We start from the raw sequence: 14251 nt of genomic DNA, 5'->3' as shown, positions 1-14251 counted from the left end.
ACACCCTTGTCCCTTAGAGGGGTCAGAAGGGTTGCTGGTGTCTATCTCCAGCTAACGTTCTGGGTGAGAGGTGGGGTCACCTTGGACAGGTCGCCAGTCTGTCGCAGGGCAACACAGAGTCAGACAGGACAAACAACTATGCACACACACACACACCTAGGGAGAATTTAGAGAGACCAATAAACCTAACAGTCATGTTTTTGGACTGTGGGAGGAAGCTGGAGAACCCGGAGAGAACACACACATGCAAACATGCAAACTCCATGCAGGAAGACACCAGGCCGGGAATCGAACCCAAGACCTTCTTGCTGCAAGGCAACAGCTCTACCAATGGCACCACTGTGCAGCCCTTGCAAATAAACAGATATTTCAATTCCTCCCTTAAATAAGAAAATGTTATTGTCAGAAATGTAATACAGCATTCCTTTAGTGAACGCAGCAAATCATTTGCAGCAAAGGACGCATCCTGCAGCTAAAAACCATCAACATGCGAAAAGGTCACCTCTTTCTGCTCAGCCTAAAACTAACAGTTTATGGCTGATTTGGTGATTCGCTTTGGATTAATACATTAATAATTGAATAGCAAAATTTGCTTAATAGAATTTTTTAGCAGAATTTGAATCAGGTGAAAGTAAAGTTCAGTGTAGAACCATCTTGGATAACCCAAACAGGGCAAGCATACTCCCATAACTCTGTTGCTATAGCAACCAGCCAAACTCTGTCCTCCCTCAAACCATCACACTGGACAACCAAACATCGCAGGCAGGAATACTGCCTCTTTGGTCAAACCAATTCAATGTTCACTGTATTCTTAACTCTGTGTTTTAAGTTTTATCTAACCATTAATTGATGATGTGCATTTTGTTTGTGCAAACTCACTTGCAAATTATATTCCACTGTACTATGAACTACAGTGTTCATAGTTAGTTTTTTACAGGGTGGGAACATAGAGGAGCTCTCTGACAACATGTCTAATAAACAACAGAAATTAGAAAACAGAAATAGAATGATGCTTTGTCCTGTTAAGTGCATAGGATTATCCTTCTGGTGACCTGAGGATCTGTTCAAACCAGACAGACATGCCACCATACCACAATGCATTTCACCAGGCCCACTAATGTCTGTGGAATAAAAGTCATGTTTAATTCCAAATCTCCGCCTCTAATGGGTATTTGAGTATTATATAAATTGCCGCTGAGGCTGTTGGTAGAAATGTCTGATTATTTACACAGCAGGTCTGGAAGCGATCAGCTTCCTGTTAAACATGCCTTGCTTGAAAACCAGCAGGATTATTGATTTTGGGATGTGTTTAGTGAATGATCAGATATTATAAATATGCACCACATTCCTCTATTTAAATGTACAACAATATTGCAATAACATTGCTGAAGAAATCCAACTAAAGAAAAGTAGGATTTATTTTTAGGGTTAAGACAAATGCAGTTTCCATGTGATAAAATTATTAAGGCAGAAGAATGAGCCAAAGACTTAGAACCACTCTGTGAACGTCCTGACTTGAATCTGATTCAGATCTGAAAATGTCTGACAGACGTCTCCTTCCAACCTGATGGAGCTGGAGAACAACGGGCCAAACTGCCTGAAGCCAGGTGACTTTATATTCAAAACTGCTGCTGAGGTTCTGTATTGTTGCCAAAAAAGAAACAACAAAGTGTTAAGCAAAGGCTGTATTTATGTACGTATGGTTTCTTAGTTTTCTATTTTTAATAAATTTACAAAATGCTCAAAAAAATTCCTGTTGTTATATCCTATAGTGGGATATAAATGAGATATTATAACAATATCCCATTGTTTATCTAACCATTGGGTAGATAAACTCAAGATGGAATATTCTTGAGTAGAGATTAATTTAATACAATTTGGAATGCGTCTGTAACATAGCATGTGTCTGATTGTAGAGTCCTTAAAGCTAGAGGAGGTGACACATTTAAGCAAGAAATAATAAAGTAGCTGATGATTCTAATAAACATATACTAAAAGATAATAATATATCATGTTAACTTTAATGCAGAAAATACCACTAAAAGTAGGATCCGTTCTAAACATTGGACTTGTAGTGTGTTTAAAATTAAAATCCTCAAATAGATCAGACCTTATATGTACTTGAATGTCTGCCTAATTGAATACTTTCTTCTGAGGGCTAAAGCAAGAGATTAAAAATGTCCATTTTGCTTGAGCATGGTTGTGTTTATTGTTTTGTTACTCATCAGAGCTTTGTACCTGGGGAGCCTTGGTTAGAAGCAGAGCCACCTCTGGGTTGTTGTGATCTCTGGCCTGGTCCAAAGCAGTCTGACCTGCCTGAAGACACAGACACAGCAAAGCAGAGAAGCTGAGTGCAGCTCTGGTACCTGGCAACATTAAATGATGTTCTCTTTACAGTCATATTCAGTCATTTAGAATATACTGTATGTTCTAATGAGGCTTGTTTGCCAGATTTAAAGTACTTTATGAAAAAGAACAAAAACTTTTTTATGCAGGTAGCAGACAGATGTGAAATTTAACTCATCTAAATATCACTTCAAACAGAGAACCATGTTTAGTCAAAGCCAGTTCTTATTTCTAAACAGGACATTTTGACCTCACCAGGTTGATCATCTCAAGCTGTTTACCAGAATGTCTGACAGGATAAGTGAAAAGGTTTCAGTAAGATCAGTGGTCTCATTTTGTTAAATGTAGAAGTCTGAAGGCTGATAAATAATCCAGCCATTGAGATTTATTCAATAAATGATTCAATGCGTCAGTTAATGTAGCAGTCCTGTCAGTCAGGAGGGAATTATTATGACTGATCGAAAAACCTGGCAACAACCTGACGGCAGAAGGAAAGAAAGAAAGAAAAAGAGCTGTTAAATGATATCATGATAAATGATACGTGTTCTGTCTGTGAATCAAAGTTCCTGTTAGCCTCAGGTCAACACCCAATTAGTCATCAAAGCTTCACCTGAGACTCCAGCCCCATTTTATTCCTATAATAATGTGAAAATTAAAATTATTGTAAATCTTTTAGCTCTCAATTTTTTTTCTTTATTAAAGTGTTTCTTGCATTGGTTTAAAAAAAACTGGAATCTGATATATATATAAAAGATATATTTTTCTGTAAATTAAGTTTACTTTTGATTAATTTTGAGAAGTTTGTAAGTTGGGTTGATTAACATATTATTTTATGTAGTTTAGCTTTTCTCATAACTGAGCCTTATTGCTCAGTTTAAATTGTAAACTGAAGCCTCATATTCTAACCATTAAATACATACTGTATTTTACCTGCATGTCTATTTTTCTTGCTACTTAATAGCAATATACATGCAGTTATAAGGAACTGATTGCTCAAAGAATTACAGATTCCTTGATCATTTTAAAAAATGATTCTAATAGATACAGCAAGAGCACCAAACCAGTTGTGTTTAATGAACATAGTCTATTTTTACATCGTTGTGACTTCTATTAGTGAAGGAACGGGGAGGCTTTACCTCTAGATTTTACCTCTAGAATGAATCAGTTCCTCATCTGATAAAGATGCGTATAGCTGACCGAGCAGCACAAAAGTTGTTATCGATATGAGCAACTATTTTGTCTGTCAAAGTTCTGTGTTTTGTCAAATAACATCAACAGTAACAATGAAATCAATTTGACAGTTTCACTGAAATCTGCCTGCCAGAATGCAGACTCAAATAATATATCTGATAAGACTCATTTCACTTTTTCCAAGACCTCACATTGTAAAAAATTAAAAAGCAAATATCAACTAGTCTGTTGGTAAAGTGAATGTAGTTCAAAATGCTTAGGTGAAGCATTTTGAGAAAAGATCTTGAGACAGATTCTCATGAAGTAAGTGTTTGGTTATGTTGAATATTTATTTATTGGAGAGGGTATTTATTTTTGCAGTATTTAAAGAGACAGAACCAACTAGATGGCTTTTGTTCATTACTGTTTAAGTTTTATTTTAATGCCCATTACAGTAGAAACAGGTTCCACTACTTTGCGGTGTAAAAGTAGTGGAATCAGTAGATAATCAGTAAAAAGAACCCACATTGTTTTGAATATGACTGTCTGCTCCAGCCTCCAGTAACACACGAACAGTCTTCTTGTGGTTCAGGGCAGCTGCCACATGGAGTGGTGTGTCTCCAACCTGCAGGACAAACAACAGATTAAGTTAAAGTTATAAAGTTGTTGGGATTCAGGGTTAGGTTAGACATTTGACAGGTAGGCTCTGAGTGTGCAGATTTGGTTTAGGAACAACACACCTTATGTATCTTATGTTTCATGGAGAATGCAACTGGCCTGTCACAGTGACCAATTTTGCTGGACGATAAATTGTCCCAGTAATTATTGCGATAAATCATAGTATTGTCGTTTTGAGACCATTCTCAAGCAATATACTGATAATGGCAAAGTAATGCAAGTCGTTCCTTCAAAGACCAATAAACAGTCATTTTATAAATGATAATTAATATAATTAATGATAATTAACACCAATTTTCTTGCTGGAAAATATTTTAAACAAACAAAATAAATAAATAAAACAGAAATAAAAACTACACACAATCTAAACCATAAATAAAATAGGTAAAAATGATCATCAGAATAGAAATGATCAAACTCATTTTAATTTATCATGTGATTAATTAATTAATTGCTTATTGCAGCAGGTGTAAGTGTAATCTTATGTGCCATAATCTGCTGGTGAACCAGTGACTTAAAGAAGCTGAAAGAGCTGCTGAGGACACCTGCTTCTATTCTGGCAACGCTCTGAAAAACCTTCTTTGTCCAATGATGGGTACGTACAAACACAGATCATCATCTACATGAGTCTGTTATGGAACAACAGAATGTTTTAAGCCAGATGCTTCTTCAGAGCTGCTGCAATACTGACTGCTGCAGGAGATCCTTCCTGACACCAGGATCTACAACAACTCTGAGGAAACATGGGTGGCTCAGCGGTAGAGCAAGTGTCCCACATACACACGTCTGATTCCTGGGTCTGTCCATCTTCCTGCGAAAGAATACAGGCCTCTAGAAAGCCTTAACTTTCTTTGTTTTGGACTAGTTTTGTTTTTAATAGTTTAGATTTATGTAATATTAACAGAAACTAAATGACTTACAGTATTTTGCAGATAAAATTTAAGAGGCACACCTGACCTTGATTTATGTTTTAAAAGATTTGTAATTTTCCTGATTTATCGATCAAAATAATATGGTTAAAAACAGAGTAGGTGGGATTCTGGCCACTTATGCCATTAGCAGGTATCACATGTTTTTTCCCAAAAAACAGAAAAAGTTTAGAAATTTTCCCTAGTTTTAGTGAACTGACTCACCATGTTCTTCTCTGATACTGAACAAAAGGCTCCCAGCAGGATGCGCAGCATAGCCACGTGATTATACCGAGCTGCCACATGCAGACAGGTGTCGCCTGCCTGGGGACAAAATACAAGTTCATGAACTCAGATATGTGTAAAATAGGAGGGACATTACCAACAGAACTTATTAAAATACTCTAAACATTTTTTTTTATTTTTACATTTTTTAAAACACTTTTTTTCACTGCAGGTGCTCAAGAAACCATAATATTCCCAAATAAACCAAACAAAAATAGAAATGCAACACTTTGGTTTTGCTCCCATTTTTAATGAGCTGAACTCAAAGATCCAAAATATTTTCCATCGATCCTGGAGATGAACATTAGGATGTGGAGGTCCTGGGCTGGTGTGATTAATGCACTACACAACGTTTCATTTATGTACTTTGTTCAGCACATAAATATTGTGCATGTTTCCAGATATACTGTAAAACAACGCTGTATTCATTCCCTTCATGTTCGTACTTCTATCAGAAATGTTCAGCTTGTACCATTAAACCCCTCGTATGTAATATCATACAAACAGTTGTGAAAAAAGTTTGCCCCTTTAAGATTTCTGCTATTTTATTTTTTGTCACACTGAAATGTTTTTGAACATCAAACAAATATAAGTATCAGATAAAACTTACCTAAACACATACAACAGTTTTCAAATTATTTCAGATTATCCATTTGCAATGAATTCATTCATTCATTATGAAAAGAACGACTCAAACCAACCAGATCCTGCTGCATCTTGATTTGTTTCAGCATAAAAGGTTGATCAATACTTAAAACACCACTTGCCTCCAAAACCCTTCCCTCAACCCCACGCCTCCAACTCGTCCCTCCCACACACACACAACACGCCAATAAGACGCAAAATTCCTGCACAATCATATGAAGAACTCATGACCAGGCATTGTATTACATCGGTTGATGGTTGTCCTTCGCTTGGCTATCCAAGCGAAGGTTTAGGGGATAACTTTTCCTTTAAAAATGAATTATTATTTGAAAACTGATTTTTGCATTTACATTGCTCTCTCTTATGTAATCCTTTCTTCAGCTCAACAAACAGGTTTTCTAAGATCTATGTCTGGGACTATTTTCGCTGCAGTGGGAATTTGTTTTGGTTCATTAAACACCCAATGATGATCACATGCAGTCACAGTCATACAGTTACCATTTTAATCGTTAACACAAAAGGACCATAAGATAATGTGATATGATTTTAACTCCATTGCAGCCAGAACGACTCATATTTGAAAGGTCAAGAGAAACCTGCTCTCTGTCCAGACCCAACACGAGCTGAGGCTGACACTCACTGCTGCATCTAAAGAGAAACTACCATAGAGCACTGTCACAGCTTTCATTACTTATAGTGTAAGACTCAAAACTATTCTTACTTCAGTACCTAAATGTGATTAGACCACATTGCACAAACACATTTAATTTGGACTATGTGTGCATAAATCTCTTGGACCTACTTCAGATAAACCTGTGGTAAAACTACGTTGTGTTGAGCCAAAGTTAAAGGAGTGGAATGGCATGCTTAGTGGTTTGCAGCATTCTGTTCAGCAAGGCCACCTGCATCCTCTCATGCTACTGATAAGCTGAAAAGTGCTGATGCCGTTTCCTACAGGCCTGTGGGAATTAAACAACTAAATGGAATCTTTCCACAATACTCATTTGTATGGAGTCCAAACAATAACTGGATCATTTATTTTCTCCTTTATACTGTTAATGCATGGGTTTTATTTCATAATGAAATGAAACCCATAACGGTTTTTTTCAAAATTGTACTATACATTTTTATCAAATGTAAATATATCCACAGAAACATTTCTCAATAAGGTTTGATGTGTTTGATCCTGTTCACATGTGGTATTAGTCTCCATCCTGGCTGATTCAGATGCTGCTTTAATTAAAACCATATTCAGCATTAAAATTGGACCTAAATGACCAGCTCAGAGTGACCCACTTTGCATACAAAAAGCCCACATGGCAGTGTTACATAATAGACTGAAAGCAGTCTATTATGCATTAGCATTAGCTGATCTTAGCTGCTCCACATGCCTTCACTCAAACATCACACAAAGGAGAAGATGTCTCTACATTTCTGCAAAGATAATATAGCTTTATGATCCAGGAGACTTTTGGGAAATTATTGTAAAAACTGACAAGACAAAAGTGGATCTTCGTAAAAAAAAAAAAAGATACATTTTTACAAAGATCATTCTAACAGCCAGACATGGTGGTGGTAGCATGATGGTGTGGGGCTGCATTCCTACATCAGGACCTGGATAACCTGCTGTAATGATGGAACCAAGAACATTTTGAAGAAGAACATGTGGACAGGAGGCTCATTAGTTGGGGTCCACTGTATGTTTGCTAGGAACCAAAAGCAGAAAGATGTCAACACTGATAAAAGCTGCTCTGAGAGTTTACACACGAGTGAAGCTTCAAACTGTGAGCTCTTGGTGCAGCTGTGGCCATCTGCTGCTAAGACAATAACAAGCTCTTCTGGCATTTAGTTTATTGTGCAACAACAAATTCGTTCTCTTTCCTGCTTATGAAAAAAATGTGCCACATATTCTTATAACAAAGAGTAGGGGTTTGCAATTTGTCTTGCATTTTTTTTATTTTCCATTTTAGGCTTTAAATGATCACAAAAACTATGCAATTAGAATTTTTTTATTAAACGGATTCTTCCACAAGAAGCTACACAAGCTAGTTTGCATTTTGTTCTTTAACAGCAACAGTAACTCACTGAGTTGGTTTCTAAACTCAGCGAGTTACTGTGTTAGAAATGGGTGATTTTAACATTGACCAAAACACAGAATTATGTTTTTTTGGGGGGTTTTTTACCATAATTGAGCAGCACAATTAAGAGATGATGGAGACATGGAAATAGTCCAGCACAGAACCAGATGTCAGACTGCATTTCAAAGGCATGAGATCAATAAACAAACATCTGTTTCACAAAGCCTTGGTGTGTCATCAACTAAGACCTAACAAACTCTAGCTTCCATTAAAGAACTGGATGCTTCAAAGGGGTTGGAACTCTTAGAGATCCACATGACAAATGCTCAAAGTTAGAATGATTCCTGGTTAACATGTTGAAGCAGTTTCCAGTTGTAGGTACTGCCTCAAAATGTTAACACTGGGTTGTAAGCTGGGTGTGGCGATCCATGTGGAGCCAAAAAATACTGGGAAAAAAAACAAAACAATGTTTCTACATTCATTTCCGAAATATTGGCAGTGAAACATGCTTGTCCCTGAAGCATGGTGAAAACCTACATGGTTTTGGCTGTCAGGTCGGGATCCACCGAGCAGCAGAACCTTGGAGCTCTGGGTGTGACCGTTCTGACAGGCCAGGTGGAGAGCTGTGTTCCCAGCCTGAAAACAGTCAAACACAGAATATGCTAATGCTGACTTTTATTTTTATCCATCATAGACACCATTTTTGGATTTTTGTGATCTTACTGTAGAAGAAAAAAAAGAAAAAGGAAAAAATAGGAAGCAGGCCATATTTGTGCAGCAGTTTGTCACCTCAGACAGCTTCTGTGCTGAAATGGGCTCTAGTTCGCTCAGATATTCCTTCTGATTTAATACATGCATATTTATTTGTCAGGCTCTCACATTTAATCCTTATACATTTCTGTATAAATTAATCTGTTTGATAAACAACATGTCTACACATTCAGGATGCGGGCATGAAGTACCGATTAGACAGCAGTGAAATATTGATTTTTACTAAAATAATCCTTTGAATCAGAAAAGAGATTTCAAGTAACCGGACGTAAACAACAAATTGTTTGGTTCTTCATGTTCTGACTACTTTCCTTACTCTGTTACATAATCCTACTACGCTCCAATGTTTGCTTTTATTCCAGCAATAATTCTGACTCTTTCATAGAAGCTACAACTGACAGCTGTTAAAGTTCAACAGAAAGCTGTAACAGCTGTGATACCTTCATGGAGGGAGAAATCAGCTACTGCTGACAATAACTTCAGGTTCTCCTCCATGTCTCTCTTCTAGACAAAACACATAGGTGTGGAGGCGCCATGCATGACAGCCTGGCCTGTGGGGCAGCTGAGGCTACTATCCTGTAGTCACCATGTGAATGTGCATGTGAATGGGAATAGAAATTACAAAAGAAAGAAACTAGGCTTTATATGAAAAAATTGACCCGAAATTCAATGAATTACAAGCACATATAACCCAAATGTATAAACATATGACATCAATATTTATTTAACATCAAATAAAAACACCTCACGTTGAATGACAGATCTGGCAATGTTATTTTCTATGTAGAGCCACAGACTGATTCCCTCCATGCCACGGTGTGTATAGAAATGAACATACTATTCAGTAGCCTGACTTTGGTGCTTAAAACATCCAATTTGATTAGTCTGGTCTGAGATATGATTTTCTGAGACATTATATGCCATAATGAGTAAAATTGCAAAATATAAGAGCTATTTTTGCTCTATGTGTAATCTATAAAATGACTACTCTACTTTCTGAGATGACATGTAGCTGTTTTTGTTTCAGCTTATAAGTACTAGAATCATTAAACATTTATTGCAGTGTGCAAAAGCAGAATAAAAGACTCATTAAGTCAAAGAAATGTCAGATCAAACTCATGTACATGTAATCTGACCAGGTCCTTCATCTCTCTCATAGGTGTTTCCACATCCAGTCCTCCAGAGCTAACACCATGCAACTTTTAGACACATTACTTCTCCAACACACCTGAATCATAGCAGATGTTACAGATCATCTGCTATGATCTGTTACTTTTCTTATATGTTACAGATCAAATGATCAAATGAATGGCTATTAGCAAGCCTCTGCAGAGCTCAGTTACTGCTAGTGAGGGAAGTCAGACTTCTGACTCAGTCTAACTGGAACTAGGTTGCATGTTAAGTTGTAAAAGGGTGGTAGATCTTGATGACTGGACCTGGGCAACCCTGCTATATTGCCCTCACATGCTCTAATATAACATACCTTATTTATTTATTTTTTTTCTCCAAAGAGTTTTTGCGGCGCTAGTGGCTCGTATTTTTTTTGTACAGTAGGCAGACAAGAAGGAGGGAAGATCCCCTCTCCTCACCCTCCTAAACGTCATCGGGACCGGGAGTCGAACCCGCGACGTCCGCGTCGAGGACTAAGGCCTCCAAACGTGAGGCGTGCTAACCCCCTGCGCCACCACAGCACGCCCCAACATACCTTATTTTTGCCGTGAACGTTGGCTCCAGCCTTCACCAGCAGTTTCACACACTGACTGAATCCATGCCAGGAAACCTCGTGAAGAGCAGTGTTCCCATCCTGACAGTGTGGAACACAAAAAGAACATTTCATTTCAACCCCCATCTCACACAGGAAGTCATCTTTTTAGAATCTAGAACAGTGGTTCTAAACCTTTTATGAGGTACCGAACCCATCAGGTTCATATGCGTATTCACCGAACCCTTCTTTAGTGATAAATAAAATAATTTTTTTTTCCAAATTCAAGACATAGGTATATGTTTTTTTGCTGGTGCACAAAATGAGCTGTGCATGAACGTCACCTTTGCTCAAAGAACAAAACCATGAACTCACAGCAAGTTACAGTATTACTTCATTCTGGCCCCCAAAAAATATTTCGGCCCCATAAAAGAATTTCAGCCCCCAAAATATTTTTTTACTATTTTACTAATTAAAAATAAATTTGGATTTTTTCAAAGAATTACAATTTTTTTAATAACTTAATTTTTTTTATTTTTAATTTAATTAGTTTTTTGTCATTTTGAATCCACAAAATACTTTTTTGGGGCCAGAATAAAGTATTGCACAAATGACATACCTGTAAATCAGTGTGACTTCTGCTGTTGTCTTTGGGAGACCAGTTCAGAGAGGCGTGGCTTCACCTTGGCAACTGCATCTTAAGAGCAAAGTCTGTTCATTTTCTTCTTTTTTGCTCGACATATTTAGTATGGATTAAAATATTAAGAAAGAAACCACGCGACGTACAACTACGACAGCCGCTGATACTGCGTGCACTAAATTCCCCACAGCACTGATTGGCTGAGCAACGTAACATGATCCTCTGCAGCCAGTGATGGCCAAGCGGGGCGTGTCATCACGACTTTACACAAGTGTGTCTTTACCTCTGCGGCAGCGGCTCCGCCGAACCCCTGAGACAGACTCATCGAACCCCTGGGGTTCAATCAAACCCAGGTTAAGAACCACTGATCTAGAAGTTAAATGACCCTTTAAATTTTGGTTATGAGAACTCTAGAAAGGTCAGACATCTGTCAAAACACTTGAGGGCCTTACAGCTAGGCAGCATCCTGTGTAATTATCACCATAATTAAACAAAAAGAGCTACAATATTTCCCTGTCAGACACCTGGAGTAAAGAAGCTAATATTCTACACAAACACAGTTTGTTATCCTGCTGTGGAAGATTTTATTTGAGTCAATGCACACTGTCATTTTGAGAGTGCCCAAATTTCTAATAAATTATTTGAAAACACTGAGGTTTATTCTGCCTTAATTATTTCAATTTCTTCCTTTACCCCCAAATTGTTCATTAAAATTAATTTTCAAATGTTGATGATACAGATTTTTGCCATGTTTTACAGATATTTTCTCCATTACAACATGGAACTGTATTGTCCTATAAAACACACAACAAATTTCCTCAACAATTCGATCCGTTTAACAAAATTAAAACAAACTACAGAGAAAACAAATAAAAATTTTCCTGTCCCGTCAATTTCAAAGGCACAGATACGCTCCATCATGTCATCCAACATGGCATCTACCCCTCTACTCTGCACTGTGACTGTTTTCTACAACAATCTTCCTCACAGGACGAAAACACGTGAACTGACAGCAAAAATGTAGGATTATATATACTTTAAGGTTGGATAAAGTGTCTTCTCCAGCCTCACTACAACCGTTAACCTGCCCTCTGCAGCAGTCTCAGATGGTGCCATCAGTGACAGAGAGCCATGATGTGGTGGTCAGAGGGCCTGTCTGTCAGACTGCCACAGGGCAGCTGAGGTTTCTATTTAATAGTTAGCCACTATCAGTGTGTGAATGTGTGTGTGAATGACTGAATACAGAGTGAAGCACTTTGGGGTCTTGATAAAATGCTACACCAGTACAGGCCATTTTGCACTTAAAAAACTTCAGTCTTCAGAGGCACTATTACCTGTTTCTATCTGTTTTTGAATTATCCACACAGACAATAGTGATAAACTATTAAAGCTCGATCAGATTCTAAAATAAACTTGTTACCATGGTTTTATCCCCCCTCCTCCACCTGTTGCTTTGCCTGACTGACAAACGTGATCATGGCAGTGTTATGGATGTACACCATAACACTGTACCTTAGTGTTAGTTATAACACTAATTGATGTATAACTTTGCCAATCATGAATCAGTTATGATTTTCAAACTTTGCTTTAGCCAGAAATTGATAAAGAAAACAAAGTATGAGAATCCATAAAGCCTAATGACACGACTAACTGATCCTGTCAAAGCCTCAGGTTCTCATTCTGCCACAAAGCAAAAACACAGTTAGACATGTTTTACAAAAAGGGCATGAGTCACCAGTGCAGAGCAGATAGTAATTATTGGGCTGCTAAACATTTCATACTGACTAAATGTATCCAGCACACTATGTTTCTGTCAGTCAAGCATAACTTCATAATTCATTTCAGCTCCTTTTAACAGTAGTTGCTTGTAAATTCCAGATTTCTAATTTGGATCATATCTGGAGGCAGATAGAGCAACTTCCCCAGTCAAGTTATAGATAGAGTTAAAAAACCGTTTGTATTGGGATGTTCGACATCAACAAGCTTCTAAAGCACAAATAGAAATTTAATGCTTACAAATCTTTGTTTTGTTTTTTGTTTGCTTTTGCAGATTTTGGGTTTCAAAGAAACAATGCAGCGCTCTACTGAGAGATCTGGCTTCAGCTTCATTCATGAAACATCTGATAATATTACATGTTTCCTTAAGATCTGCAGGAATTTTAGCTTTTTTTTTAGATTGTAACTGCTGTGCATAAATCAAAGATTAGTTTAAAGAACAGATCATCTCTGATCTCTACCACAAATGGAAGTGAATAGGAAAGTCATCAGAAATACAATCCAGATTTTTTACAGTTTCATCTTTGCACTGAGTTTGGAGTGACTGGACAAAGTCACAGCAAAACAGTTACTGGTTATAATTTATCATCGCTATTTTTATTTTGGTGAGAAGACTCCCTCACACCGACTCAGATGGAGCAAGTGATGCTGACCGTGATGGGCCCTCTGTCCCGTTAGCATCTGTGTGTTGTTGTGAATGAGTGTGAGCCTTTGTGTGCCTTTTGACTCACACCTTATCCTGTCTCTCCAGTGCACACCCTTCCTGGATGAGTGCGCTGATAATGTCAGTGTTTCCCACCACGGCAGCACGGTGTAAGGCTGTCTGCTCCCCCTGCACACAGACACAGGCACGGCAATGAGAAACCTCTGACGCCACCAGACATTAGTAACAACAGTAGAGACTCATGTTGTGTAGTTAGAATTAGAAGCAACAGTTTTTATAATATGACTACCGGTAATTAAATCAGCCAACTTTATTTGAATGACGACTCCTTACAAAGACGCTCTCCACAGATACATCTAAAAACCAGAACTCACAGCAGTGCAGCTCCTCTAATGTCATGTTATTATCAGATAATCCTGTCTTTGTGTTCAGATCACATCACAGAGAATGTGGTTAAAGCTAAGCAGAATGTTTGAAGTACAGAGAGGCGCAGTCTATCCAGGCTTCAGAAGTCCATTTCAAAATGTCAAAATGTTAACTCCTTCATTGAAGACAACAATAAAACCTTCAGACTTTTTAATTATAAGA

The 14251-nt window shown here is 37.6% G+C and overlaps 1 protein-coding gene across 5 annotated transcripts in view; it reads right to left on the bottom strand.

Moving 5' to 3' along the window:
• ankrd6 (ankyrin repeat domain 6) overlaps positions 1–14251 on the bottom strand; it is a 36491-nt gene that overhangs the window by 9260 nt on the left and 12980 nt on the right. For all 5 annotated transcript variants that reach the window (XM_023347361.1, XM_023347363.1, XM_023347360.1 and 2 more), the window contains 6 exons: positions 13733–13831; positions 10587–10685; positions 8648–8746; positions 5328–5426; positions 4043–4141; positions 2239–2316 (listed from right to left, as the gene is read on the bottom strand). In XM_023347361.1, the coding sequence (XP_023203129.1) occupies positions 2239–2316; positions 4043–4141; positions 5328–5426; positions 8648–8746; positions 10587–10685; positions 13733–13831 (573 nt within the window). The remainder of the gene's footprint in view (positions 1–2238; positions 2317–4042; positions 4142–5327; positions 5427–8647; positions 8747–10586; positions 10686–13732; positions 13832–14251) is intronic.

This window comes from Xiphophorus maculatus, chromosome 15 (assembly GCF_002775205.1).
Source record: "Xiphophorus maculatus strain JP 163 A chromosome 15, X_maculatus-5.0-male, whole genome shotgun sequence".
NCBI lineage: Eukaryota > Metazoa > Chordata > Actinopteri > Cyprinodontiformes > Poeciliidae > Xiphophorus > Xiphophorus maculatus.
This window is presented reverse-complemented; position numbering and strand designations above follow the sequence as displayed.